The 26,932-nt window shown below is 47.7% G+C and overlaps 1 protein-coding gene across 1 annotated transcript; it reads right to left on the bottom strand.

Moving 5' to 3' along the window:
- Positions 1-2,914: 2,914 nt before the first annotated feature.
- Positions 2,915-26,794, bottom strand: NCSTN (nicastrin). The gene is made up of 17 exons (XM_074981222.1): positions 26,689-26,794; positions 25,881-25,985; positions 22,716-22,839; positions 22,015-22,133; positions 20,817-20,962; positions 19,998-20,148; positions 19,022-19,131; positions 17,461-17,613; positions 14,410-14,514; positions 14,077-14,154; positions 13,026-13,195; positions 10,901-11,003; positions 10,584-10,679; positions 9,385-9,472; positions 9,095-9,249; positions 8,124-8,336; positions 2,915-4,935 (listed from the first exon to the last, which is right to left on the bottom strand). The coding sequence occupies exons 1-17, from the start codon at positions 26,771-26,773 to the stop codon at positions 4,813-4,815; spliced, it is 2,124 nt and encodes a 707-aa protein (XP_074837323.1). The 5' UTR covers positions 26,774-26,794; the 3' UTR covers positions 2,915-4,812.
- Between the last annotated feature and the right edge of the window lie 138 nt (positions 26,795-26,932).

Here is a 26,932-nt window from a genome sequence, read left to right as displayed (position 1 = left end):
GTGGTGGGCTCAGCAAACCACACTTCAATTCTCTGATCTGCCACAGACTCTGCATGTGAGCTTGGGTGAATCTCTTGCTCTATGTTTCACAATGAGGATAAAAACCCTGCCTGGTCTCACAGGAGGTCGTGAAGATAAATATATTAACAATTGAGAAACGCCCAGATGCCACACTTATGGTGTCATAGAAACACCGGATAGGGAGATGCTCAAAGGGACAAACGAGCATTCCTAACACAGATGGATTATGCCCCACTCCCAGACAACACAGTCACACCTACACTTTGTGCCTCACTCAGACAGGAAAAGGCACAGCTGGGGAACTAAACTGTGACCAGACAGAAAACGCAGCCACTTCAGATGAGGCGAGACATGGCCACAGCGCCCGCTGCAGAGAAGTTATTTACTTTCCATGTGCTTTGCATAATTTCCCTCGCCGCCTTGCCTAATTATCAAAGCAAACTGGCTAGGAACAAGGGAATTCTCCAGCACGCTGTGTCTTCCTGCAGAGAAGGCCAGGCTGGCTTGGTAGTGCCAGCTAAAGCGAGCACAGCCAGCTGCAGCGCACGATCAAGCAGAAATAGAAGCTGAACCATCTTTTGCAAAGATTGAAACAAAAAGTAATTTCAAGGGCAAGGAACAGTAGGAAGTGGTGTGATCCCACTGTGAAAGCACAGGACTAGGGGTTTCACTTCCCTGCTCTGTGCCTCAGTTTCCCCAACAGGAAATTTGGGAGAGTGCAGTGCCCACCTGATGCCTTTCACTGTGTAGTTAGCCTGTAAACTTTTTTGGGGGAGAAACATTGTATGCACACACCCACAATGTCCAGCAAAGCATAGACTGTGCTACCCCAATGCCTTCACCCCCTCCTGCACTCCAATCCCACTCCTGTCTGCAGCCCCCTTCCATATCCTGAATCCTCAGCTCCAGTGTGGACCCCCTCCCTTCATCCCCAACTCCCTCTTCCCTCCCCCGACCCCAGAGCCTGTTCCCCCTCCCTGCCAGAGCCCTCACACTCCCACCCCCCAACCTTCTGCCCTAGCCCCTGACCCTCTCCAGAAGCCCTTGGCCCAGTCCCACCCCATGAATTTTGTTATGTGCACCAAGATGAAGGTCATGTATCACACGTCACCTGCATACCAGGACACAGAACCAAGTTCATTCCACTCAGGGGTGGGAAAAAGTAAAGGGATCACCAGTTTTTCTTCTGATACACATCTCCTAGAACTGGAAGGGACTTCAGGAGGTCATCCACCCCAGTCCCCTGCCCTCTTGGCAGGGCCCTGGCAAAGACTAAGTAGAAATCAAAGTCAATGGCAAAAAAACCTCAATTTCTTTTTCATCCCTGTATAGAATGAGCATGACGGGCAGGTAGGGGGGAGGGCATTTATTCACCATTGCATATTAGCATTAGGAACGCTCTAATTAATGTGTCTAATCGCAGGACTGATGGAGAAAGTGTATCAGGGGAGTTATAAACTTCTCCATTCGTGCAGCTGAGGACCGTGGCAGCTAAAGCAGGATGGGCAACAGGAGCCAGAGCCCCTACCACGATGCAGCCCTGACAACAGAGCAGCTGTTTATAAAAGCAGCTAGCAGAGCAAGCGGGGGAACTAAAGGGACCCAACGACGTTAGTTTCAAAGTGTGGACTCTGCCTCCTCTGGAGGGGTTTGAAATCTAAATGAAGACAGGGAGGGGATGGCTGGGGAATAGCAGAGCCTTTCCAGGGCTAGGTCACAGCTCTGAATCCACACTGGGCTCCTAACAGCTGAAAGCTCCTGGGTAGCTGCCTGAGAGTGGGCTCAGGCTGCTCCCAGGAGATGAGTGTTTGTCTCAAACCCAAACAGTCACAAAGTCCTTAGTATTCAAGTCAGGAATGGATGAGGCATGAAAACAACTTCATTTCCCTTCCACACAATGAGCAAGGTGGGGTGCAGGAGAGAGATGGGGATCTGCCCCATGGTGGCTGCAGGTAAAGAGAGGATTGCTTTGTTCACAGTTGACAAGCCAGCACCTTTCATCACTGGTAGTTTGACATTACAAATACTTGCCTCTCCAGTACTGCCCAGGCAAGGATCGCAAAGCAGTTTCTAAATGGAAAGAATCAATCAATTCTCATCCCACTCCTATGCAACAAGAGTGTCCCTGCCTGGGGATGGGAATCTGAGGCAGGGAGGAGTAGGGGGGGTGGTTAACTCACTCAGGAACCAGGAGCTGCTGCCTTAAGTCCTGCAACCCACTAGCTCTCCCTACCATCCCAAAGCTGGGCGCAAACGCCAAAGTCCCAGCTCTTCACTCTGGTGACACTTGAGAAGAGACACACACAGCTGAACACCTGAGTGCCTTGAGTCATTCGCTGACAAGACCAGGACAGGGAGGAACCATCAGAGAACTTCTCCTTGTTCTCATCCTCTTGATTGGGGAAGCTGCTGGCACTGAGGGATATTGAAAGACTCAAAAAATCCCCAACCCAGAACAAATTTTGGGCTGTCAGTCAAGCAACTTTTGGTGGTTTCCAACCTTGGCAGCAGCATGGAAAATGTGTCTCTGCTGCTCTGCTCTCCAGCCTGGCCCCTCGCTTCTCCTTTCCCTTTGTCAGCTCCTGATAGGAGCACTGCTTATTGCTCCGTCCACAGGGAGACCTGTTGGCTGTCCACGGAGTGGTGCAGGCACAGACAGAGGCAGCTGTTTGTTAGCCTCGCCAGCAATCAGCTTCAGAACAAAAAGCTTGGAGTGGAGAAGGAGGGCGGGGGGAGGCTTATTTCTCTCTTCATGGAGAAATAAATATGGAGGGGGGGCGGGAAAGATCAGTCAAGCAGCCTTCTGACAACAGCATGAGCATTAAATCTGCATGCAGAAGAAAAACAAAACGAAGAACACTTAAAAACATGGCTCAAGCCCTGATGATGGCAACGTGATTTTTGATTAAATGCAACAATAATTCCATCCTGACTGTATGCAGAACCACTCACCCCCAGATCTTACAGCGTTTTAACAGAGGACAAATATCATTTACTAAACAACCCAAAGTGCTCCGTGAGGGAACTGTGAACTCACAGATTTGAGTTCCCCAATCATCTGAACAGCTTGGGACAGGTGAGAAGTTTGGAAGGTGAAGGGAATCAAAATCTATTACAACACAAGAGGGGTTTTTCAGCCTCAGCTGAGACAAATTTTTTTCTTCACCATCACTAGGAACAACAAGAAGATAGTGAGCAAAGAAACAGTTCGAGTCTCAGGAATGGTGCCCTTGCAATGAGACGCATTGGTAAATGGATCGGTTCCCTTACAGGAAGCAGTGGAATTCCAGAGCACCTATCGCTTCCAGCATCCACTGGAGAACAAACAGAATAAGTAACCCTTAAAAGGAGGCTGACAAGGTCTGGGTGTTGGAGCTGACCAGCTCAAGCAGCTCACTTGGGACAGCAACATCCTTTTCTCATCCCTAAATTAAAGGACGGGGAAGAATGTGAGGAATTTGACACAAAGATAACCTAGAGCTGCTGGAGTGGCTGCTTCCCCTACCCTAGCAATGAGCCTTAGTTGCCATCAATAAATGGTAAGGTGCTGCTGTCAGAGGGAGTGGAGAGTGCTCATTATTAACTAGGTTTATTTTGTGATAGTGTCGAGAGGCTAATCAAGACTGGGGGCCCACTGCTCCTGTAAACAGAATAGAGAGTGGCTGACCAAAACAGACAAGGGTAACAACCACCAGCTCCAGCTCCAAACATAGCTCTCTCTCTTTCAGCTTACAGGCTGAACCTCTCTCATCCAACGCTGAAGTTGCCAGGTCACGGGAGGTCAGTATTGTCTAGCAGCATAACCAATACTTCCATGGCTGACTGGGCTTTTAGAAGACGTTTAGAGGTAAATTTCAGTTAAATAACAGCACTGAACTCTAAGAGCCCGGACTGGTAGCTGTAAACAAACTTTATGGGAAACTTGGCCACACTCATGATAAATGGTTATCTGGCTAACTAAACTCATGCCGGTTCATGGACGTTGCTGGACGAGAGACTTCCAGATTAGAGAGGTTCAACCTGTATTATAAAAAGGAGAGAGAAGCTTTGTCATGAGCAACAATATCCAACAAGTTCCAATTCTCCCAAGACTTGGCACCACCAGTGGACTACATTACCCAGTTCCTTGGTCCTACTGTAAGAAGCAGTGACGGAGAAAGGCAGTAGGAACAAAGCGTTAGTTTGTAAGTAGCAGTTTTTTCTCTTTTTTTTAATTAAACCAAGCTATTTATATATGTACAACCCTGCTCTCCTCCCCAATATTATTGCACTACTGAAGGAAAAAAAAGCTCTTACATCTAAACATCAGTTCAATACACCTTCCCTTGCCCACATTGTAGTTTACACTGATCCACAGCAGCTGTCAGACAATTCTTCAGCTAATCCAGATAAGCAGACAATTGGGGCTCTGACAGAGCAAAGAAATCTGCTGTCCATGTGTGTCTGGGAGAGGTCTTTCCTTCATGAGCTTCACACCCATCCCAACCCTGGAACCATAACCATGGAAGCTGAGTGCTGGTAGCATCCAGTACTGACCCTCTTTAGAGATGCCCAAAAGGAAGGACAAAGATTCAAGGGCCTTGTAAACTTCTAAGCAACCTGATTTCTTTAGGACTTGGTCAACACAGTTTTCCAGGTAAGTTTCTTCTGTTTCAGGGCTCGGTTCTTGGAAATCACAGAGTGAGCCTTAAGCCTCTATCAAGGCAGAGGCATGTTCCAGTGGTTGCAGAGCAGTATGTGTCAGAACAGTTGTAATCCAAGTGCTGGGGTTCACAAACCCACTGGAAGCACTCAGTAAGCCACATCCCCAGAGTCCCCAGGGCTGCTGAAAAGCACGTGTGCTTTGGCATTGATGAAGTAAGTGGCGAGGAGAGAGAGGATCAGAATGGTGATGCCAACGACCAGTGTGATTATCTAGGTGGGGACATGAAAAGAAACACATGTAATGGTGTGGTTATGAATCACAGAATCACCGTGCCGGAAGGGACGTCAGGAGGTCATCTAGCCCAGCCCCCTGCTTCAAGTAGGATCAACCCCCACTAAGTCATACCAGCCAGGGACAAATCCAGAGTAACACACTCAGCTGGCCTGCTATACAGCAGAGACTCAATACTGCATTGTGGTACTAGTTCCTAGAGGCCTCCATCAAAGATCTGAAGCTTACTGTGCCATGTGCTGTAGACTCAGTAAAAGACATTGTTTCTGCCTATGTTACTTATTGTCAATGGCTATGTCTACATTAGAAGCATCTGTCTACAGAAGCTACTGTCAGAAGAGATGCTCTGACAAAATTTCTGTTGACAGATTGTCTATGCGTAAGAACAGACCTATCTTTTGATCTGCTCTGTGAACAAAAGGGCCCTCCGGAGCATCTACATGGCTTTTTTGTTGGCAGTTTGTTGACAAAACACATTTTGTGTGCAGATGCTCCACAAGTTTTATCAACCAAACTCTCTAGCGTGGACGTAGCCTAAAAATCAGAGGAACAAAGGAATTGCAGACTGGACCTAATGCATGTTCCTTCCAGTCCTTTGCATCCTGACCAACAGTGGCCAGCACTGTTTGTGAAAAAGGTCCAACAGACTTTTCATTATGGAGATATGCGACACACTGCTCCACACCCGAGCTTTTCTTGACATACCTAAGAGCTAGATTAGTTTAAGCGTCGAGCATGAAGTTTCATAGCTCTTCCAAAACGTATGTTTGAATTAACCATCATCCACAGACACGTCACTCCCCATTTGAATCTTACTAAGTTTTTTGCCTCAACAGCATCCACTGGCAGAGCTTTCATAGACTCACAGGGCTGGAAGGGACCTCAGGAGGACATCTAGTCCAGCCCCCTGCTTCATGCAGGATCAACTCCCCCCCACTAAGCTTTCCACAGTCTAAGTTTTGTGTGAAAAAAATGTCCTTTTGTTTATTTTGAATCCAACGCATTTCATGTCACTGACTGTCTCCTTATTCTTGTACCATAAGACATGGTGAGGAGAAGTTTCCTATCCACCTTCTCCTTATGTTATTTATATACTTCTATCATCTTCTCTCTTATCTGATGCCTTTTTAACAAAGCAGAAATGTTAAGGGGTCAGTTTATTAGTTCTTCGTTTCAACAGATACATACATACTACTGAGCGTCATGTCTTGTGCTAGAGGTTTAAAGACAGACATGGCAAGCAAGGAGTTATACTTTCCTAGGGTGGAGTTTAGCGAGACGGTGCTGAGACAGTAACCACCCACTGAGTGAGCAACAACCCAAGAAGTCCAGCAATTGCCCTGGACATGCACGCACAGCCCCTGGGTGACTTACTGCTGTAACACACACGTTGGAGTGTCAGATTGCGCATTCTCATGTGGTTAGAAATGGGTATGACATCACCAATAGCCAACGAGAGCTCTACAAGCTAGACCCACAGTTCTAAGGCCATCTCACAATTAACCTTTATTTGGCTGGTACCTCACAGCAACATAACCACTGCAAGTTTGCTGAAAAACTTCTGCCAACCTTACTAAAAACCTGAAACAACTGTAGAAAAATTGAGACAAGTTGTGGCTTCTCACCTTTTAAATGAAACATTTGATAACCTTCTGATTTGCCTTTGCTCCCTACATTTTTTATTATTGTTAAATAAAGGCACCTGACCCATGGTGGGCTACCGTACTGGGAAAAATCCATTTTAAAAATACACCAAACAAATTAAGATTGCAAAACAAGCACTCAAAAGACAGGTTGAATTCTGGCCTTTCCTTCTTTCTGCATACATAATACAGCCTTTAGTTATATTGTCAAGTTATTAAGAGGGAGTTAATGGTGACGTTTAACTTGTCACTATCAGGACTCAATGTTAACACCACACTAACATCTCTCAGGGTCCATCGCCCCCAGGCTGTCTGGGGATCCAAGAGATGACATTTCATTTTCATTTGCTTCGCTCTTCAAATGCTTTCCTTCCCCACAAGGGCTACAATGTGGGTTTTTAAAATGAAGAGGAGCTCGGTTATCACAATTCCAAAAGGACAAAAGCACTGAGAGCCATGATAAAGCACATTTTGGTGAGGCTAATGTTAATGCAGAAATTGCTCTTAAATTTATACAGGACCTTATCAGCCCAGAGGATCCCTGATCATTTTATATACATAATTTGAGCACCTTCCCCCCCATATGGCACTCCCTTTCAGTTTAAGCTGGAAGGAAGCACTTCAGAAGAATGTGGCCTAATCATACAGCTGCTTGAGGAGAAACTGAAGATTAATATTGTGGCCTAGCTAACTTACAAAGAGATCTTTGGGGAACTGAATAGCATTACCCTTGCTGGAATTTTCCCAGACTATTGTTAAAGCTTCAATCTTGCAAAGTGTCCAAGTTTCTTTATTCACCAAAATAGGTCAAAACCCTGTATTAGGCTTTTGGTTCAGAAACGAATGAAGAAGGTGAGAAGAGGGGAGGATGCACCTACTGCATCACTGATGCTACTTTCCGTGGCATCCTGGATTTTTGTAGAGGGTTTCCCCGAGAGCTGACCATGCCCAACCCTGGTTAGCTGATAATACTGGATAGAGAGGCTAGCATAAGGCAGCTTTGGGCAACCAGTGGCTTGCGGTCCCACATGCAATCTGTTTGTGGCCCAAGAGACATTTTACTGATGCTCACAGACAGGGTTGCCAGATTCTGACGGTTTTCAGCAGCACAGTTTCTCTCCCTTACCGGCATTAGTAAAGTGACACATGTAAAGCCAGGGCCCGTGAAGTGAGGTGCATGCTGACCGCACACAATACTGACCCTGAGAGCCGTTTGCTCCCTCTGCATCCAATCAAAGCATAGCTACAGTTCAAATCCTGCAAATTCTAGGTACGCAAGTGCAGTTAGCGAAACTACCCTATCTCGGGAAATCATCTTATGACCGTCTTATGGCCCACAGAGACGAAGGAGGGGAACTCATGCAGCCCATTTGCTAGCCTAGGTTACACATCGCTGGCATAAGGGGTTATGAAACCTGGGCACAGCACATTTCAGAGCTTACCAGGAGACACTGCTGGGTGCCACGATGCCCTTAATCTATTCTTAGCATCTTCTTTGGGTGTTTAGCAATGCACCAACTCACCTCTAACTCCTTGCTCGCAACAAGAAATATGCGGGCACGGATATCCTTCCACCGGCTCTCGGTCCACGTGGAGTACTCTGTGGAGCCCCACTGCTTCAGCTTGAAGGCAGGAGAGCGGGCCTCGGTTAGCTGGACAGTTGACTGGACGCAGAAGGGCACCCGTGAGGTTGAGTTTGGCTCCCTGGAACCCTGTACCCATATGTAATCGTACAACTGCAAAGAGAACAAACGGGGAGTGAGACAACAAGGCACTAGCAAAGAACCATAGGGACTTCCCCACCCCAGAACTTCACTTGCTTTCCTGGATCATAATAAAAACTTATGATTATATGGACAGTATGAAGTTTGCTTTACTAACTGCTGAAAAGCATCTCTCTCTGAGGTGGTGTTAAACCACATACAGCAACAATGTGCAACAGCCGAGGACTGAGAGTGACAGTCCTACATTCAGCAGAACATAATTCACAGGCTGGAGTTTATTCAGGGTTTCCAGACTGACTCTTGCCCGAGGCATCACGGGATCTTTGATGCTCATGAGTGACTGAGATTTCAGTTTTATGAGTCTCCATAGAAGCTAAAGAGACTGAATGGCCAGAAAGTGAAGGACACGACGCCCGCAGAGCTGGGCATCCCCCTAGGACTGGGCAGAGTTTCCTTGGGGCTTTATGCCAAAGCCTGTGCTGCCTGTGTTGAGATCAGACAGAAGCGTCTGTGACCTGAGTTGTCATCCCAGCTGTACTCACTGTAAGAAAGCACTCCTTTCTGAAGCATCGCCCGCCTCGGGCACTAGAACATCTTTATGAAACTTGCCTCCTCTCCCATGTTTTGTTCAGGTCAGGAGATTTTTCCATCCAGCTTTCTTCAGCGAGGCAAAAAGGGGTCCAACTTCTCACTGTGATACCAGTGGAGCTCCCTCGCCCAGCACATCTGCTCCTATCCCCCACCTTTATTCTCCTCAGATGGCAACTTACTTCCTTGTTGGGATTGGGTATTTTTTCAGGGTTCAGGCATTCCTCCTTGGTGAAATTGACAACCGTGCCTGTGAGATTGGCCAGAACAAACTGCACAAGCTGGGTGGTGTTCACTGGGTAGGAAACTGCAATGTAGTGCTGGAGAGGTTCATCACCTGGAGAGTCAGAGAAAACAGGAAGGGCAGGGAGAGAGCCAGGGACCAAAGAGGTTACCAAAGAGCTTTATAAAGTTCCCAGGTGACATATCAAGGGGTAAACTAGTTCTGAATTCTTCCCCAGACCCTGCTTACCCAAGAGTACTTTCAGGTCCTGTTTAATGATGGACTGGAACCAGGAATTGTTAGTTCTGATTAGAAACCCATAGAGCATTCTGGAGACCTGGAAGTGAGATGGAAATGGGGTCACATGTACTGGCAAGATGGAGTATCTTAAGAGGACCGTTTGCCTTCTCAGCATTCAACTTTGCAAGATGAATTAGGAAGGAATTACAGCAGCACCGAGAAGCCTCAACTGGAATTCTGGGCACCACACTTTGGAAAAGATGTGAACAAATTAGTGAAACACCAGAGGAGAGCAAGAAAAATTATAAGAAGTTAAGAAAATATGACCTGTGAGGGAAGACTCAAAACCCTGGTTTTGTTTAGTCTGGAGAAGAGAAGATGGGGCAGAGGCTGCGGGGCAGGCATAACGGTATTCAAGTACATAGAAGATTGTTATACGAAAAAGGGATACATTGTTCTCCTTAACCACCGAGGACAGCAAGAGAAATAATGGGCTTAAATTACAGCAAGGTGGGTTTATCAGTGTAGTCAAGCACTGGAACAAATTACCTAGGGAGATTGTGGAACCTCTCCCACTGGGCATTTTAAGATCGGGTTGGACAAACATTTGTCCGGTAGAGTCTAGGTAACACTCAGTCCTGCCTCAACAGAGGAGTGGACAGGATGACCCATGAAGGTCCCTTTCAGTCCTACACTCCTGTGAGCTAGCAGGTAAAGTACAGGGCTGGGAGCCAGGATTCTTGTGTCCCACTCTCCATTCTACCTGGGTCCATTTGTGGTTCTGGGAGGGAGGGATGGAGATCTAGTACCTAAACCGAAGGGCTGCAAGTCCCAAGTCCTGGGTTCCCCTCCCCAGCTTTGCTACCCACTGCTTGCTTGATCTTGATCTTGTATGATTCATGTGTTCATCAGGTCCCTGCCCACCTCACCCTTGGGTGTGACTATGCACATCAAGGAAGAATATTGCTCTGTTTTGTTGGGGGCTTGGCTGGCTTGATGCCCAAGATGCTGGAAGCTGATGGGAGGCAGTAGAGAATGGTAAAGTATTAGTCATTCAGCTATAGTGGGGAAAGGGAGAGGGGAGGCAGGCAGGCACCTGGAGGGACAGACAGGCCAGCATGATGTGTAAACACACATAAACAGAGACAGAAGGGAAATACGTGAGAGCTCAGCATGGATGCCAAGGAGTGGATCCCATCTGCTCATACCGTTCTTGGATCTGCCTGAATAGCAGAGGTGGAGCCGGTTCCCCCCGCAAGCTGGTACAGAGCACGGGCGACCACTGTGGCTACTTCTGCCAGTGACTGTAAGGGAAGAGGGCTCTGTGTTAATCAAGACAGGCAGGCCCAGTACAACAGGGAAGGAACACCAGCCAGTCCCCACACATCCATCAAAGCATTTAGAGCACACTTGTGTGGCGCACTAGAAAGCCCCCAGGCCCTCCAGCAATGGGCAACAAACCTGCCATGAAGCACTCACACCCCCACCCTGCACACAATAGACAGAGACCAAGTTTTGCAGAAACCTTAGCTGTGTCTGTGACATAGTCCAAAGTCTCCTCTGGGTTAAGCCCCTCAGGATATTTCATCAGGATGTTCTCTGCTGTGTCATACACACTCTGGTAATATCTGAAAGAGGAAGAGAAAGAGGATTGGGGAAGGGGGTGGAAAGAAATTACAGGGTGTGGAATTCAGTTCAGCCCAGGCCTGATGCACACACAGGGAGCAGTTCCATAGTTTTGCCAAAGCACTGGCCTTCCATCTACTCCTTATACCATTTAACGAGGCTTTCTAATCATCTTTGGGCTTTGCACCACTTTTCACATTTGAGGAGCTCAATGCAACTGACAAGCAGTAATTAAACTATTCCTGAATAGGCATTACTCCATCCGGTACGTGGATAGGGAAACTGAGGCACTGAGTGTAGTAATGACACACAAGGCTACAAACTAGTGGTGAAGGTGAGACCAGAACCCAGCAGTGCTGAAACGACCGACTCCCCTGCTCTGTGAGATTCCAAAATGACTTTGTGATAGTCTCTCATCAAGACATCTGCAGCAGTGTGCAGCTGAATCAAGGGCTGGGCGAAAAGCCCAGCATGCCGATCTGCGCTTCCAGGTTGGACGGGAACGCTGAAAACAATTTCCCAAGAGAAAAAGAGTTGGAAGGACGAGATGCACTACCCTGTGCTCCAGAATTCTTCACAGGCCCTCCAATACCCTTCCTTCCCCCCCTCCCCTAAGCTGTGCGGCTTTGGAAGTTGCCTGCTCCCCGACTGTCTGTGAGGATGGCATGACAGGCCAAGGAAGTGGGTGAATGTGTGTGCAGGAGGGGAAAGAAGCAACTGGGAACAACTGGATGGCAGGGTAAGAGACCCATGCAACTGCCTCCCTTCCATTTCCCAGTGTCCAAGGGGAGAAGATGTTCATGGAACGTGCCATGAGGGGGTCAAGTTGGGTGAATGGAAAAGCCTATTCCACTGCCTGGGGCCACTGCAAATAGAAAAATGTATTAAAACACACAGCAGCTCTTGGAGGAGCAGATGAGACTCCAGCATGCTCAGCTGCCATTTGCTCACCTCTGGCACCCAGCCAGCTGCAGGGAACATTTTCTGTACAAAACTGGATTTCTTTCGCTTGTCAGGATAATTATGTTGTGCCTGTTCAATTACATGGCACATGGTTGCTCCCTCCCTCTCCCCTCTGTCCTCTATCCACCACGCTGCTTGTAGGGTAGGCAGCAGCACCCCCTGCATCCGCCTTGTTGGGATGTTCAGGGAGGCTGGGCTGCCCCCTCCTGGCTACAGCTGGAAATGGAGTAGATTTAGCCTTCCGAGCCAGGCAGCTTTCCAGCAATAGTTTTGCATGTGTTTGCTAAGTTTTGATCGAGCTCACACAGCACTGGAGGCAGGGGGCTCCTGCCATTTGGGGGCTGATGTTGCCCGTGGAGAGAGTGCATAAATCTGGTTTGGACTGCAGAGGGAGTCAGGTGTTTCAGTAGCTTTTAGAAAATGCAATGCCCCTCAGGAAACCTTATGTTACAAAGGAGTGTGCCAGGCTGTGTCACTGGCCCAACGACTAGGAATTCTGTTTCTGCCTTTCTAGGTAAATCACTTTAGATACCACCAAGACACAGCGCTCAAGAGTTCTGGAAGTCAGACCACTTTGCCTACAGTTCTCTGGTTTCTCACCACTGGACAATTTCTGCCCTATTCTATTCAGACTGCCCTTCTCTAGCTCATCACATCACATTCACCACTCAATTCTTGGGGTCCGAGTACCTAGCAGTTTGGGGCCACTGTGACACCAGTGAGGGGGAAGGAAGAGACTAAGTCCAGTTCCTAGCAAATGAGTGCCCCCACTGCATCCACTCCTTTGTTGTTTGTTTCAGCATGGAAGCTTACCAGTGGATGAGCCTGGCCACAGAGCCTGAACCCCCCACCCCCTCCCTCCGCATGCCTCACTCAGGTTTTCACCCCTGGGCGGGGATGCTGTTGCCACTAGCAACTTTCAGTCTGCAGGGCTCTTAAGCCAACACTTAGATTGTCTTTTGCTACTAAAGCTTAAGCACCAGGCAGGAAGACAATCACATCCCACGTGACCCCACCTGCACCCATCACAGACACAAAGGACAGGGCATCATTCCCCATACCTGTTCTGGAAGGAAGTGCGATGATCAGCCAGCACCACTCCAGGGATGTGCCTGGCCCTCAGAAAGCGCTGGAAGGAGGAAGGTGGGAGAGGCTGAGATTCTCTGACTTCTTGAAGAGTCACATTTGCACCTATGCTGCTATTGATCAGTGTTTCCACCATGGTTTTAACCTGAAAGGGGACCGAGAGGACTTAGAAAAAAAACTCTACTACTTACATCATGCTTTCGGTTGGGCCACAGGTAACACTAATAGCCTCAGATCTCAAGCTAAGCAGGGCCAGGTCTAGGTATGACTTGGAAGGGAGACTCCCATGAACCCAAGTGCCACAGAAGTACCTGTAATTCAACAGAAGTTTCTTCTTGCTGAGTCAGTGACCTGGGGAGTGCAGTGGCACAAAAGGTGAAGCTTAAGAGAGGTGAAACAAGGCCCTGACCTCTTGTGATTGTTAAAGATCTCACTCCACTTTCTGCTAGTCAAGGCAGTGGCCCCTGATCTGACCCCACTGTGAAACTTAGGTTTATGTGAAGCCCCTCATGGCATCAGTGGGATACAGAGTTTCTCACTCTGCCATAAGCCGCTGCTCAGCTCTGCCGTTCTGCTCATTCCACCCCAGAGATGGGTTATGTACCAGGGGTCAGAAGAGTCAGCAAGGCCTAGTGGGCTTCTTGGAGATGAAAGCTGCTGTTCAGTACCTGGATGCTAAAGAAGTTATGGGGAATGATACAGAACTAGCCCCACCCATCCCAGCACTTCTGACACTAGCAATAGGTCAGCTATGTCAATGGAAGAAGTGTGACCTAGCTACGACAATGCCACCACACCTCAAACCACCCACACTGGGGCGAGGGGATGGCTCTTTGCTCAGCAACAGGGCCCAGTGTCAGACACAGCCACAGCCACAGCCACAGAGAAGCCTCTGTGCTCAGGGTTTTTCCCTTGCAGGGAATAACTGGCTTTCCTTGGCTTGCACACCCTGTCTCGGCATCTGTGTGCAGCTGAAAACGCACGGAGCGAGCATGGATCTTCCTCTGCAGAAGGGAGTTTCATTACCTGTGTTTGAATTGATTCATTCCTCCAAGAGACAGGGTCCGTGTGCGCCCACAGAACGGAGGAGTTCCGTAAAGCCACCTGCAAGAATGCAAGCTGCTTGTCAAAACACATTGCTGACCACCTGGATCTTAGAATTCTTGTCTTATGTAAGGCTTGGGGCAGAGGGAAATCACCAACTCCTCTCCCCACAGAGAGGGGGCTGACCATGGGACCTAGTGTGACCACCATGTGGGTGGTCGCAAAGAAACCAAAGGGGAGGAACATGGGAAGGGCTGGCAGGGGATAGCACAATTGAACTGCCACCAAGAAAGAGGCAGAAAACTTGTTGCGTACCTGACTCAGCTCTAGGAATGAATGAATATTCTCCAGCTGGATGGGAAAATCCTTTTGTTCCATGTCATACACCATTCGTGAGCTGCCAATGTAATCAAAGGTCTCCTGTGATGGAACAAGTTCACATGTGAATCACAAGTATGTGGATAGTTAATCAGCTCCAACATAAGCAACATTTGAGAGGGGAAGTGGGGAAGAAGAGAGAATCTCAAACTAGCCTCTCTCCTTGTCCGTTTCTAAAAGCTTTGCCATTTGGTGGCAGCTGATCTGTTCCGAAAGCTGCCTTCCTTCCCCACAAAAAGGTCTTTATTTATGAGTCAGGGATAAAAGCCCTGATGGCAAGGGTTGGCCTACAGCAACACCCAGAGAGCACTAATGAATTCCACCAAGACCAAGGACATCTCCTCCTCATCTCGGTTTCTTCGTGAGGACTGAAGGACACTGTGACCCAGCAGCAGCAGCAGAAGAAAGCAACATAAATTCTGCCTCTTCACGGCACATGAGCAGGCTCTATGAGCCAGACTGACAAGGGTATTTTGGCACCTCAGGATGGAGGTAAGTGCCTTGAACCCAGAGAGAGCCAGAGAAAGTGGGTGCCTAAGCAACTTGGCCACTTTTGCAAATCCTATCTGTTTTCCTGCTGCATCTCTTGGTGCCTCAAAGCTTTTGAGAAAGCTTGCCTACCCATGGAGCAACTCCTGCTGAACTAGGCTGGATTCACTCTGTATTCTGGCACTCTTAATCCCTAACTCCATGGGCCCACACTCCAGCCACATGTGCCTCCTTCTACTCTAAAAATTCACGGGAAATGCAAGAGCAGAAAACTCCCCCAGTCTGCACATCATCCTTATACCAGAATGCCACCTCCCAGAGGGATCCAACAGGCCTGCAATGGGCTCTGAACAAATCAAGGAGTTTGATACCTTTATTTTCTACTGTTTTGCTCCTCTAACTCACAATGTTGATTCTAGTTATTAAGCCCAGTTACCAGAGCCTACCACCTTCCGAGACCCTGAACACAAGAGCCTGGACAGAAAGCAGGCTAGGGGAGTCTAACTTCTTTCCAAGTCTCTGGGGTGAGGAGGGAGCTGTAACAGGAGATCAGGGTGGAGGGAAGGCTCATCCTCCTGTCGCATGAAGGGGGTGTGCAAGACAGAGGTGAAGATCCACAGAAGAGGCAGAAGGTATCCTGGGGATGTCTCTAGGACTCTCCAAGCAATGGCAGGCAGAAATCACATTACCACTAGACAACCTTTCCCTACAGCACACTTACAGTGGAACCTGACAGCTCTCCCCACCTCCTCTACATGGGGCACACAAGACTGCCCAATCCACTGGTTCCACTGCAACTCTCAGGGAAGGACTGACTACAGATGCCCACACTGGGATATCACATGGCCATGCCACAGGACTGTAGTGTTAGCTTCAGAGCAGCACAAAGAATGCCATCAATTGCTGCAGATGCCTGGAGGGGAACATCAGCTGCTAACCATCAGGCTCCTTCCCTCCCTCAAGAGCTTACCCTGGCTTAACACAGCTGCCAGTGCCAGCCCTGCATTCTCAGAAATTAGCTGCACTGCACCGCAGACAGGCCGAGTGCTTTTAAATGTGTAGTCCCCGGTTTCATTGGAGGATTCATGGCTTTGCAGTGTAACTCACTGACTGGAAGAGGGGCGCGGGGGGTACAGCTAAAGCAGCCTGAAAAGTGTGGGTGAGAAATTAGGGATGCACAAGTCTCATTCATTCATTGGGTCCATCACCCATGTCAGGGCAGGCTCTGCAAATGCCTCTGTAGAGGCTGCGCTGGTGTAAGTTCCAAGGGGAGATGAATAAACAAGGCACCCATGCTCCATGTCAATAGTTTTCTACCAGGAATATGCACAACCCTGTAAGTATGCAGAGGTCTTCTGGGTATCCATCAAGTCCTCTGGGTATTTGCCTAGTTTTACAATGGGCTACTTAGTGAAGTCAGTACAAACTAAAATTTCATACAGACAATGACTTGTTTATTCTGCTCATTGAACAGGTTGTACCTCCCTGGTCCAGTACCCTAGGGATCTGACTGGTCTCAAGCCAGAGAATTTCCCAGACAAGGGGAGTCAATGCCAGCACTCTACTGCTGCTGGCTGTAGGCCTCCGCTTCGCTGACAGCAGAGGGGCCAGCATTGACTAAGCGGAGACCAGAGGGAGGTGCTTGGAGAGGGGAGAAGCAGGACAGCTGTGGCTCAGTGTGGTCTAAGGGCTGCGCTCTGCAGCCTTGCTGCCTCTTCACCAAGCCATTCCCCACCCTGTCTCTGCTCCTCCCTCCACACCCCTGAACTTTAACACTGCAAACGAGCTATTTGCTGCGCTCCAGAATCTCTGCGATGGCAGTGGGAGGAGTTGCTGAACAGGGGTCCTGGCTTTTCCCTGGAAGTGCCCCAACCTGCGAGTGCCCACGGGGATGCTGGACCACAGACACTGCCAGATGATAGAAGTACGGCCTGTATTATATGGTGAGAGGTAAACATGAAATAATTTGGAATATAAATACTTTAATTATATTTTACGGCAAAAATGAGCAGGTCAGCAATTTTCCAGTAAATGTGTGCTGTGACTTTTCGTATTTTTAGGTATGATTTTGGAAGCAAACAGTTTTTAAGTGAGCATGGGGGTTTGCAAGACAAATCGACTCCTGAAAGGGGCACAGTAGTCTGGCAAGGTTGAAAGCCACTGCCCTAGGTTTGCATTAGAAACTATTTTACACAGGATGAAGAAAGACACTTGTGCACTTCCAACTACCTGCATCAGTTTAGAAGGATGCTCCTAGAAAGTGCTGGTCCCATTTGACAGCAGCTTTGGAGCATGTCCCTTTCAGAGAGGCTCCACAATCTCTGCATCCCTCCCCTTTTTGGGGCAGGGCTTGGGGTTGGAGGAGGGATCTCTTGGCTTGGCACAGAGCTGGTGCAGATGGACAGGACTACCAGCATCTATGGGAGCAGCTACTGAAAGGGAATGCAGCGGGGAGAGCTGCTAACCCAAGACAAGATGGGAGAGAGCTGAAAACCTTACCCCTTGGAAGAAGGTGAACATGATGTTCCTTGGCAGCATCTGAATATCTGGCACTTTATGGAGGGCTTCAGCAGCTGCTAAGTGGGTCACGAAAGAGGAGACGGCACTCTCAGCCCCAGGGGCTATGTTCCAGAAGAAAGAATGGCTGTCGATCTGTGAGCATAAATGGGAGGAGTGAAACTTATGCACACATGGAAAGACACTAAGAGTCACCAATGCACATAAAAATGGGCAAACATGACTGTAAGACCCAGCTAAAACTCAGCACTTGTTCCAGGCCTGGATCTCTTACAATCAGAATGCTCTAACTGTGATGTAGTAATCAGTGGTTCAACTGATGTTCACTGTAGGCTAGAATGTAACCATTCAAACTGATAATCCAGCTAGTTCTGCTCTCTCATATGTAGGGATGGAAAACCAGAACATGCACCAACTTTAGGGTGGTCCATTGGATAAGGCAGCATAGTAGGAATAAGAAAATTTAAAGTTCTCTTCCCAGCTCTGCAGCTCCCTTGCTGTAAAGTCCAGAACAAGTCACCTGAGTCATTCAGTTATACTCAGCCCCTGTAAAAATAGTCTTATCCACCAGATTAAAGTACTTTAGATAAATGGATGAAAATAACCAGGGTAATCATTCATCTGACCTACCCCATCATTTAGTAATGAAGATCCATATAACAATATTAATTCTTTAAAGAATCTACTACAACAGGTTTGATGTGTTTTTTTGGACACCACAGTAACTTGATGGTGATTTGATTAATGTGCATAAATGCCTTCAAGGGAGAAAACCCTAGATACTAAAGGGCTCTTTCATCTAACAAAAAGAAGGCAGAATGAGATCACGAGATCCAATAGGTATAGATTAAATCCAGACAAATTCCAATTACAAATAAGGCTTAGGTTTTTTTGAAAGAGAGGGCGATTAATCACTGGAACAAACTCCAAAGGGAAGTGGCGGGTTCTCCGTCTCTTGATGGCCAGATCCAGACTGATGCCTCCCTGGATGTTCTTTATCCAAACAAGTCATTAGCCTCAAGACAGGGGAAATGGTTGAAATTTAATGCCCTGCATTATACAGGAGACCAAAGTAAATAATTTGGTGATTCTTTCTGGCATCAGGCTCTATGAATCTATGAACCGAAGGGCTGCAATTCACTAGATCCTTGCATTTCAAAGCATCTTACCAACAGCATTCAGCCTTTATAATAGCTATGTGAGGGAGGCACACTTACCCCCAATTTATGAGAGAGGGAAACAGTCGCTTGCTCAGAAGCATGTAGTAAGTCAGACCAGATCCTGAAATAAACTCAACAGTTCTAAAGTTCCCAGCCCCCTATATTAACCACTGAACACCACTGCCACCTGAATAACGGCTCCTACCTACAGAGCGATACCAACCACAGCTAGTGAGCAAGATTTAAGGCAAGAGACCTAGATCATGTGAAGGAAGGCTTGGTGCAATAAGATTGACAGCCCATAAAGGCACAACTCCATGTCTTTCCCCTAAGAAACCTTCCCTTCCTCCCCCAGCACAGGGAGATTAGGCCTCACCACCTACTCGAGTAGCAACAATGATGACTTCTTCTGCAGGGTCTATTTTCTTGGAGGCGTTGATAGGTTTTAGCGTGCTCCACACATTAAAATCAGACAGAGGGTCGCAGACAACTTCTAGGAAGCAAAAATATTACAGCTCAAGAGCAGGAACTCTGACAGTAATAAGAACAAGGAACTGAACCTATTCTTTGGCCTGTTTGGGAGGTTCATAGTTCACAGAGTGATCCAAGAGCAGTCAGCCCCCTTAGAGTTTCACCCATGATCGCTCTGACTCCACTGAAATCAATGATAAAATTCCCATGGGTTTCAATGTGACACCGATGTCTGTCACCCAGTGAGTCCACCTCTCCTACCATTTTGTCAATTCACTCCACCATCTCCAAATAACTCAAGCCATATATTAAAAATTCCCAGGTATCAGGTCTTGTCTCACTCCTTATCGCTCTGTCCCTCTTGCCTCTAGGATCTCCCATTGCTTTAACTGGGAACAATTTGCACTGAAAAGGCTCAGTGAGGAAGCTGGTGTCACAAAGGTATTTGACTGAGGAAATTCAGGGCACACCGCACTTGTTTTACATATTTAAGTCTTGTTCTGGGCTGCAGTGGAATGGAGGCAAGCACCTTCACCCCAAATCCATAGCCAAGAAGGAATTCCGGAGTCCTTAGTTCAAGACAGATCTACTTTCCTCTACCAAGAGCCAAACAGGCTATTTGCTAGGACCACATGTTCTCTTAATAAAGACTCAGACTGCAGGTGTGATCTTTGGGGACTACTGGTCTCAGCAGGCAGTACTTTGGCTTGGTTACTGCCTTCATTACAGAACCTATTGTGACCACAGATCACTCCTTCATGTTACAATGGCCCTGGGCTGTACAGTAAAAGCTATAGGTTGTGTTTGCTCTTTCTAATGGACACACTTATCTTGCTTCAGTTCACCCCACCATCCTCTTTCATCCTACCTTGCCAGGAGTGCACTCACCTGGGTTGAGGCTGAAGGTGCTCTGGATGGAGCTCCGTCTCATGCAGGTAACAGTGCTGGTGACAGCATGCATGTGGGCGAAAAGTTGCATGGCACATAAAGGGTACTCTGGGCCTGAGCCATTCTGAGGGAGGTTATGGTCTTGGTAGCACTGAGACAGAAACATAAATACCATACCTTGCTCTTTATAACATAATGGTCTAGCAGACAGGACTGGGACTCTGGAGACCTAGGTTTTAGTCCTGGTCCTGCAACTGACTAGCTGTGTAGTCTTGGGCAAGTCATTTCACTTCTAGTTGGTCCTGCTTTTCCTCCCACTCTAAGTTGACCATTTAGACTGTAAGCGTCTTGGGGCAGGGACTGTCTCTTACTGTACACACAATTCCTAGCACAAAGGGACCCTGGTCTCAGTTATGGCCCCAGTGCACTATCACAAGACAATTATTTACATGCAAAAACCTAGTTCTCTGACCGTAATTCTTTCCCCTTACACAGAAGCTTGTGCTTGAAGATCTCAAAGCACTTTACATAAGTATCAGACCCTCCCCTCCCCCATTTTTCAGATGATTACACAGAGTACATAATATACTCAGTCTGCCATAGCAGGTGAAGACTCAACTAGTTCCAAACATTAACTTACGTATAAAGAACTAGCCTGTTTCCTTCAACCCACCCCCAAAATTATCTCCAGAAAAACGTAACCCCCAAATTTTACAAATTTAGGAAGTTGGAACCTCAGATCAGCATAAGTTAGATTGGAAGAAAGCATTTCCCTATCCAAGGGCACAGCCAGGATCCCCTCTTCAGGTGGTAAGGTACCTGCTTAATAACTTGTGTCTCATTGGCATCTTCAAGTAGAAAGATGGGGAAATTAAAATCCTCAAAAGAAAGCCCATTCCCGAGAGGGTTCCACGTGGTCCCATTGCAGTGAGCATACTGAGGGCCATAATCACTGGAATAGACACCTGTGAGAAAGGGGCAGATCCAATCATTGAGGGCACAGCAGAGACTGTTGGAAAGGCAAGGCCTGCAGAGCGAATGGCAGCAGGAAGAGAGAAAACCATCACAAGCTGAGAAACAAATAGAAGTGGATTCTGTTGCCACACACGGGAAAACAGAAAAGACAGAGCGCTGCCAGGTGAAAAGGAGAAGAGACAGGCACACAAAAAGCCAGCGCATGCCAAGAGGTTGGCAGGAGCACATAATGAGCATTCATTACATGCTGAGAGAGTGGAAGATGCATACAGAGAAACACTGCTCTGAAAGATAGTGACACACATCTTCTGAGCTCCACAGTATTGAGACAGTGCCAGTCACTGTAACACCGATGTGCTGCGTGAACAGCATGAAAATGATGGTATGACAAATGCCAACATACCAAACTAGCCATGAGTGTTTATACACAGCAGCTTTTGTTGCAAGATATCCCAAAGTGCTGTACAAGTTGTACATGGTCCAGCATCACTTCACACTACCAACTGCAGTCACCACTGAGGTGGAAGACAGCAGCAGGTTACCAGCACGCAGCAGTGGGTTTGTGCAGACAGTGAATAGCCATGGATGTGAATACCCAATTAGGACCACAAGGGGAGCGCAGGGAGGTAGAATGGAATTAAGAGGGCTCGAATTTGGTCAGGACACTGGGGTGAACAGTGCAGTGATGAAAGTAAAGCCACAGGCCCTTTTAGTGAGCACAGATGGTCAGAATAAGTTTTACCCCTCATTTGAAAGACAAATTGCAGAGAGACGAGGTCAGACATCGTAACATAAGGAAGAAAATCCTTAATGAATCACTGACGCCACTTTCTAGAGTAACTGAAGGTCTTCCATCTATATACTGACCCCAGCCCAACCCTTATGAGACCGGACAAGATTCCAGCACAAACTAATTACATCTACAGACTATTGAGGAATCTAAATTATAAAGCAATACTCCCCACATGATTCCACAGAAGGCTGCACTTCCTACTCTGATCCCCACACCCTGAGCCAAACTAAGGGTATAATGTTTCCTTACCAAACCCATCATTTGGGCATTTCAAGCCAGGGGAGAATCCTTGTGTGGGGCTAGGTTTGGAGATGGCCACAGCCAGTCCAGAAACTCGTGAGGTTCCCTTCAGCCGCAGCATCAGCTCTCTGGAACAGAGAGAAAAGAGGGATGAAATAGCCTCCTCCAGGTTTCCAGGACAATCTTACCACAGAGAAACCTGTAGGACCAGCAATGGTGAAAAGTACCACAAAGCAAAATCCATTCTATAATCCATTCTCCACCATGCCCTTCTGAGATAGTTACTTGCATTCTAGAGATGGGAATAGAGTCATTAGCAGAGCCAGAAAAGAACCCAAGAATCCTGCTCCAACTACTAAGCCATTTATCAAGGCACTGGCAAGTACAGATACTAGTCCATATGAACACCCATTCTAGTTTGCCAATTTACTTTTCTAAAATTAGGCAACCACAGCCTACAAAGGGTGTTGTAAAGGCACAGCACTGCTGAAAAACAGGCCTCTGGGGACCAATTCTCAAGCACCCACTTCAAGTGATGGTCAGAATTTCAGATCTGGATGCTCAAAACACACACATAAGTGCTTGTTCTGTGTGCTCAAATGATAGATATAGCTACTGGATCAGGACACTCATGTTTGCAATTTGGGTTTAAACTGCATCAGCAGAAAAGAGGTGATTAAGAATGGTTAAAATTGATGATGGCTCCTTACCTGGTGAAAAGCTCCCCCTCTAGCAGTACCATGTATGGGGGATGAGGTCCATCAGTAAGCACCCAGTTAAGGTCTTGGTCCTTCTCCACCACATGGATTACTCCAGTGTCTCCATTCATGGAGGCTGCAGGGAGAAAAAAACAAAGTGATCTGTTTTGCTTAAATTCACATCCCCCAAAGCTGTACACCTTCTTGACACTTCAGTGAAAGCAAGATCAACAAATGGGGTTCGATGGAAAAAGCACCTGACTTGTAGCTAAGAGAACCAGTGCTCCTTGTAAGTGCTTGGACAGCTGGCCTGGAAATACTCAGGTGCCACTCAGATTGATTAGCAGAGTACCCACAGCTGCCCACAGCAGGAAACATGCATTTCTATTGGTTGTGCACATCCACACATGCCTCGGTGCACTTAATAAAAGGAACACTAGTGTAGAATCACAACTGCTGTAGTTAGGTAAATGCAGAGTCAGTGTAGATGCCGCAATGCAGACATTGACTCTTGCTGGCTGTCAGGATTTTAAGGTACTTTCGGTACGTGAATGAATTAATCATCATCTGTATAGTAGAAAGAGAGCCTGAGCCTTAAGAGGCCCTTGTATCAGAGGCTGGGTCAAAACTTTGCCGACACAAAGCAAAGTCAGGCTGTGAGTGAGGCAGGGTCTGCTCACGATCTGGCATGAACAGGGATGACAGTGCAGAAACACACAGTCCTAAGAGGTGCTAGGCACAGAACGCTCACACAAACACATCCAGAAGGGCTGTTCCAGAACACCATGAAACCAACAGGTTCACTAAAGAATATGCTGACCCATGCCAAAGTGGTAATAGTGTGAGGCAGAGATGTATAAAATGATAGGTGGTAATTGGGTATGCTAGAGGATGTCAGCTAAGTACATCAAAGAGGCAATACGTCACTTGTTTGTACTAATGTATAAAAGGGAGTGTCTTTGGCTAGCCTAAGGGGCCATGGGAAGTCCTGTCACTGACTGAGCTGTGACTGTCGTCACAAGCATGCATGTGCTAGTACAACTATACAAATTGATCCAGGGAGCTATTACTGTGCTTCATCGACAACAAACCTGGCCATGTGCCTTCACCATGAAATCAGTCTGCAGATTTACTTTCCAGTTCAATTGAGGTCTGCAGTCTCTGCTATCTGGAAAGAGCTGGGACAGCACACTAAAAGAACACACAAAACATCCAACCACAACCTTCCTCTTGGGAAAGGTGGAAGAATGTGGACTATGAACCTCATTATACACAGGGGAAATGAAGTTCAGAGATGGCTGGGGGTTGTACAAAGAAACAATAGGAGACACCGGCCAAAAGCAAGTAAAGAAAGAGACAAATCAGTTAAAAGCACATCTGGAGAAACACAAGAAAAATGGAAGCATGTGCTGCAAGACAGGTGGTGTCCAAGCAGCACAAAACCCATGGGCAGGAGGAGAGTGCAACAAGACAGATTGGGGCAGGGATGAAATGACAAGGAAAGAAAAACTCTGCTTGTTCAACAAAGTACTTACTGAATCATAAACAGTTAAAGATACACAGACATGATCACATTCCCTGGTCAGCAATTGATGTAATTATCACAGGAGTATTATGGGATTGGGAAGGGAGATTCTCATAAACCAATCTATAAAAAGAGGTGGCTCACACTGTAGCAGAAAGTTGGAACACCCATTACACTAACGTTGAAGCCACACTCAATTGTTCTGCCCTTTAAGTGCTGCCCATAGGGTTCCTGTTGATGCATGACTCAGCCCAAAGACACACCAAGGCTACGTCTACACGTGCCCCAAACTTCGAAATGGCCATGCAAATGGCCATTTCGAAGTTTACTAATGAAGCGCTGAAATGCATATTCAGCGCTTCATTAGCATGCGGGCGGCAGCCGCGCTTCGAAATTGACGCTCCTTGCCGCCGCGCGGCGCGTCCAGACGGGGCTCCTTTTCAAAAGGACGCCGCCTACTTCGAAGTCCCCTTATTCCCATGAGCTCATAAGGGGACTTCGAAGTAGGCGGCGTCCTTTCGAAAAGGAGCCCCGTCTGGACGCGCCGCGCGGCAGCAAGGAGCGTCAATTTCGAAGCGCGGCTGCCGCCCGCATGCTAATGAAGCGCTGAATATGCATTTCAGCGCTTCATTAGTAAACTTCGAAATGGCCATTTGCATGGCCATTTCGAAGTTTGGGGCACGTGTAGACACGGCCCATGGGACTCAAACACAAATGAACAAAATGCTAACTCACAGGAAACCCTTGTGCAGAGCATCAATAATAATGGAGAAATTCTGTTAGATCAGAACTCCTTCTCTGTCACCCTTCTCTTGCCAGACCCAAGCCCTACAAACCTCAGCAGCATACCAAACCCACAAAATTAAAACCAACTAAAATCACAGCCGATAGATAGTTTTAAATATAACCCTCTACAGAGAGGAAACCACTTGAAAGAACAGATGCCCAACTGATCGCTACACTTTGGAACCAGTTCCAGAAGAACACAAGACACGTGACTGACAGCAGCACACCAGGCATGACGCCTTACTGAAGTACCTAAACATACAGTGGTTTATAAATAACTGTACAAAACTCAAGGATCTGACACACACACTACTGAAAACAATACAAAGAAATTTCACAATGCAAGGCATGTATTATAAAGTGAAAAGTCAGTGCATATGGCAGTTTAGTTTAGAGATGATATCAAGGAAGATTTCATACAGCTCAGAAGTTTACTTATTTATATATAAGGAAATCACTCACCATCCTCTCAAAGATATTAAGCTTCTTGTGACAGAAAAACATAGCACCAAGACAGAACAAAGCAATTTTGGATTGCATACACAGAGTGGCACAACAACGCATAGGGAGCGTTGCTGAATCTCACAATTTTAGTGCAAGCCTTGATGTAATGATTACGACAGTTGCAAGATTTCTGACATGCTTGGAGTTTGGCATACTGGGGAGCAGAGAAGCAACAATACCTCTCGCACAGGTGCAGTGTGCTCACATATGAAGTATATTGCTTTCATTTTGTCACTAACTTACCAGAAAAACTAAAAATAGTTCAGAAAGAAAAAACAAAAATTATTAGTGTTTCTCCAGGAAGGGAAATAGAGGTAGCTGCCTGTACAATTTACAGTAAAAAGGCTACTGCTAATACTTACACTGACAGCCTACTTGATGAGTGGCATTCAAAAGACGAACACATGGGGCAGTCCTGTTTAAAGGGATATAGATTTTCCTCTCTACAGAATTGCCCCAACAGAAACCTGAAGAGAAAAACAAAATTCAAAATAAATAAGCGGTCACAGCCACTTGTTCTATAATAAGAACAAATTCAGTTTCATACAGGTCTTGTTACCTTCGGAGCGAAAATGAAAAGCCCTTTCACTCATGCACGTGGGCAAAAATGAAAAGCCAACTAAGCTGTGCAAATTCCCAGCCTGCAAAAACTCCAGGATAGGAGCAGCACCAACCTGATGCTGACTCTACCACCCCCCCTCCATCTAGAAAAAACTGCCTAGCCGAGTCCTTCTACCGACCCTACCTGCCCTCTCCCTGCCACCCCCCGCACCAGCCCTGCCATCCCTAGAGAGACCCTGATTCAGATCTGACTGACACAAGTCTCCACGGGGACACCACCTTCCCCCGCAAGCGCTGGATTAACTCTTCACTCACACAACCCCGCCTCAGGCGAACCCCACTTCTACCACCTCTGTCCCACTTCCCTCTGCCCCCCACCCCCCGGGAGGGGTCCACTTAGCCTGCAGCCCCGGGGGGGGGGTCCACCACGCCCAGCCCCCGCCGCGGCTCCGGGGAGGGGCCCCACCACCTCCCGCTCCCCCAGGTGAGCAGCTCCAGGGACCGCCCCCCGCTCCTGCCGCCCCAGCTCCAATAGCTGCCACCCCTCAGGCCCGACGGGACCTCTCCGCCTCCAGCCTCTGCGCCGCCAAGCCGAACAGCGAGTCTCACCGCAGGAGAGCACGCAGAAGAGGAGCCCACGAAGCAGCGTCTCCGCCCCCGGGCTGCCCCGGCTCCCCCACCCCGGGCCTCCCATTCTCCGGCTCCCTCCGGCCGCCATTTTCTCCGTGGCTTCCGCTTCCTCCAGGCACCTGTGGGGCGGGGCGGGCAGGGCCGGGCTGGTTTCCATTGCGCATGCGGGCCCACTCTGATGCGCCTCTCTGCTCTGAGGAGGCCGCCCGCTCTATGGTGCCGG

The sequence above is a fragment of the Carettochelys insculpta genome, chromosome 30, assembly GCF_033958435.1.
Source record: "Carettochelys insculpta isolate YL-2023 chromosome 30, ASM3395843v1, whole genome shotgun sequence".
Taxonomy (NCBI): Eukaryota; Metazoa; Chordata; order Testudines; family Carettochelyidae; genus Carettochelys; species Carettochelys insculpta.
Note: the sequence above shows the minus strand (reverse complement) of the source record. Positions and strands in the feature narration are given on the sequence as shown.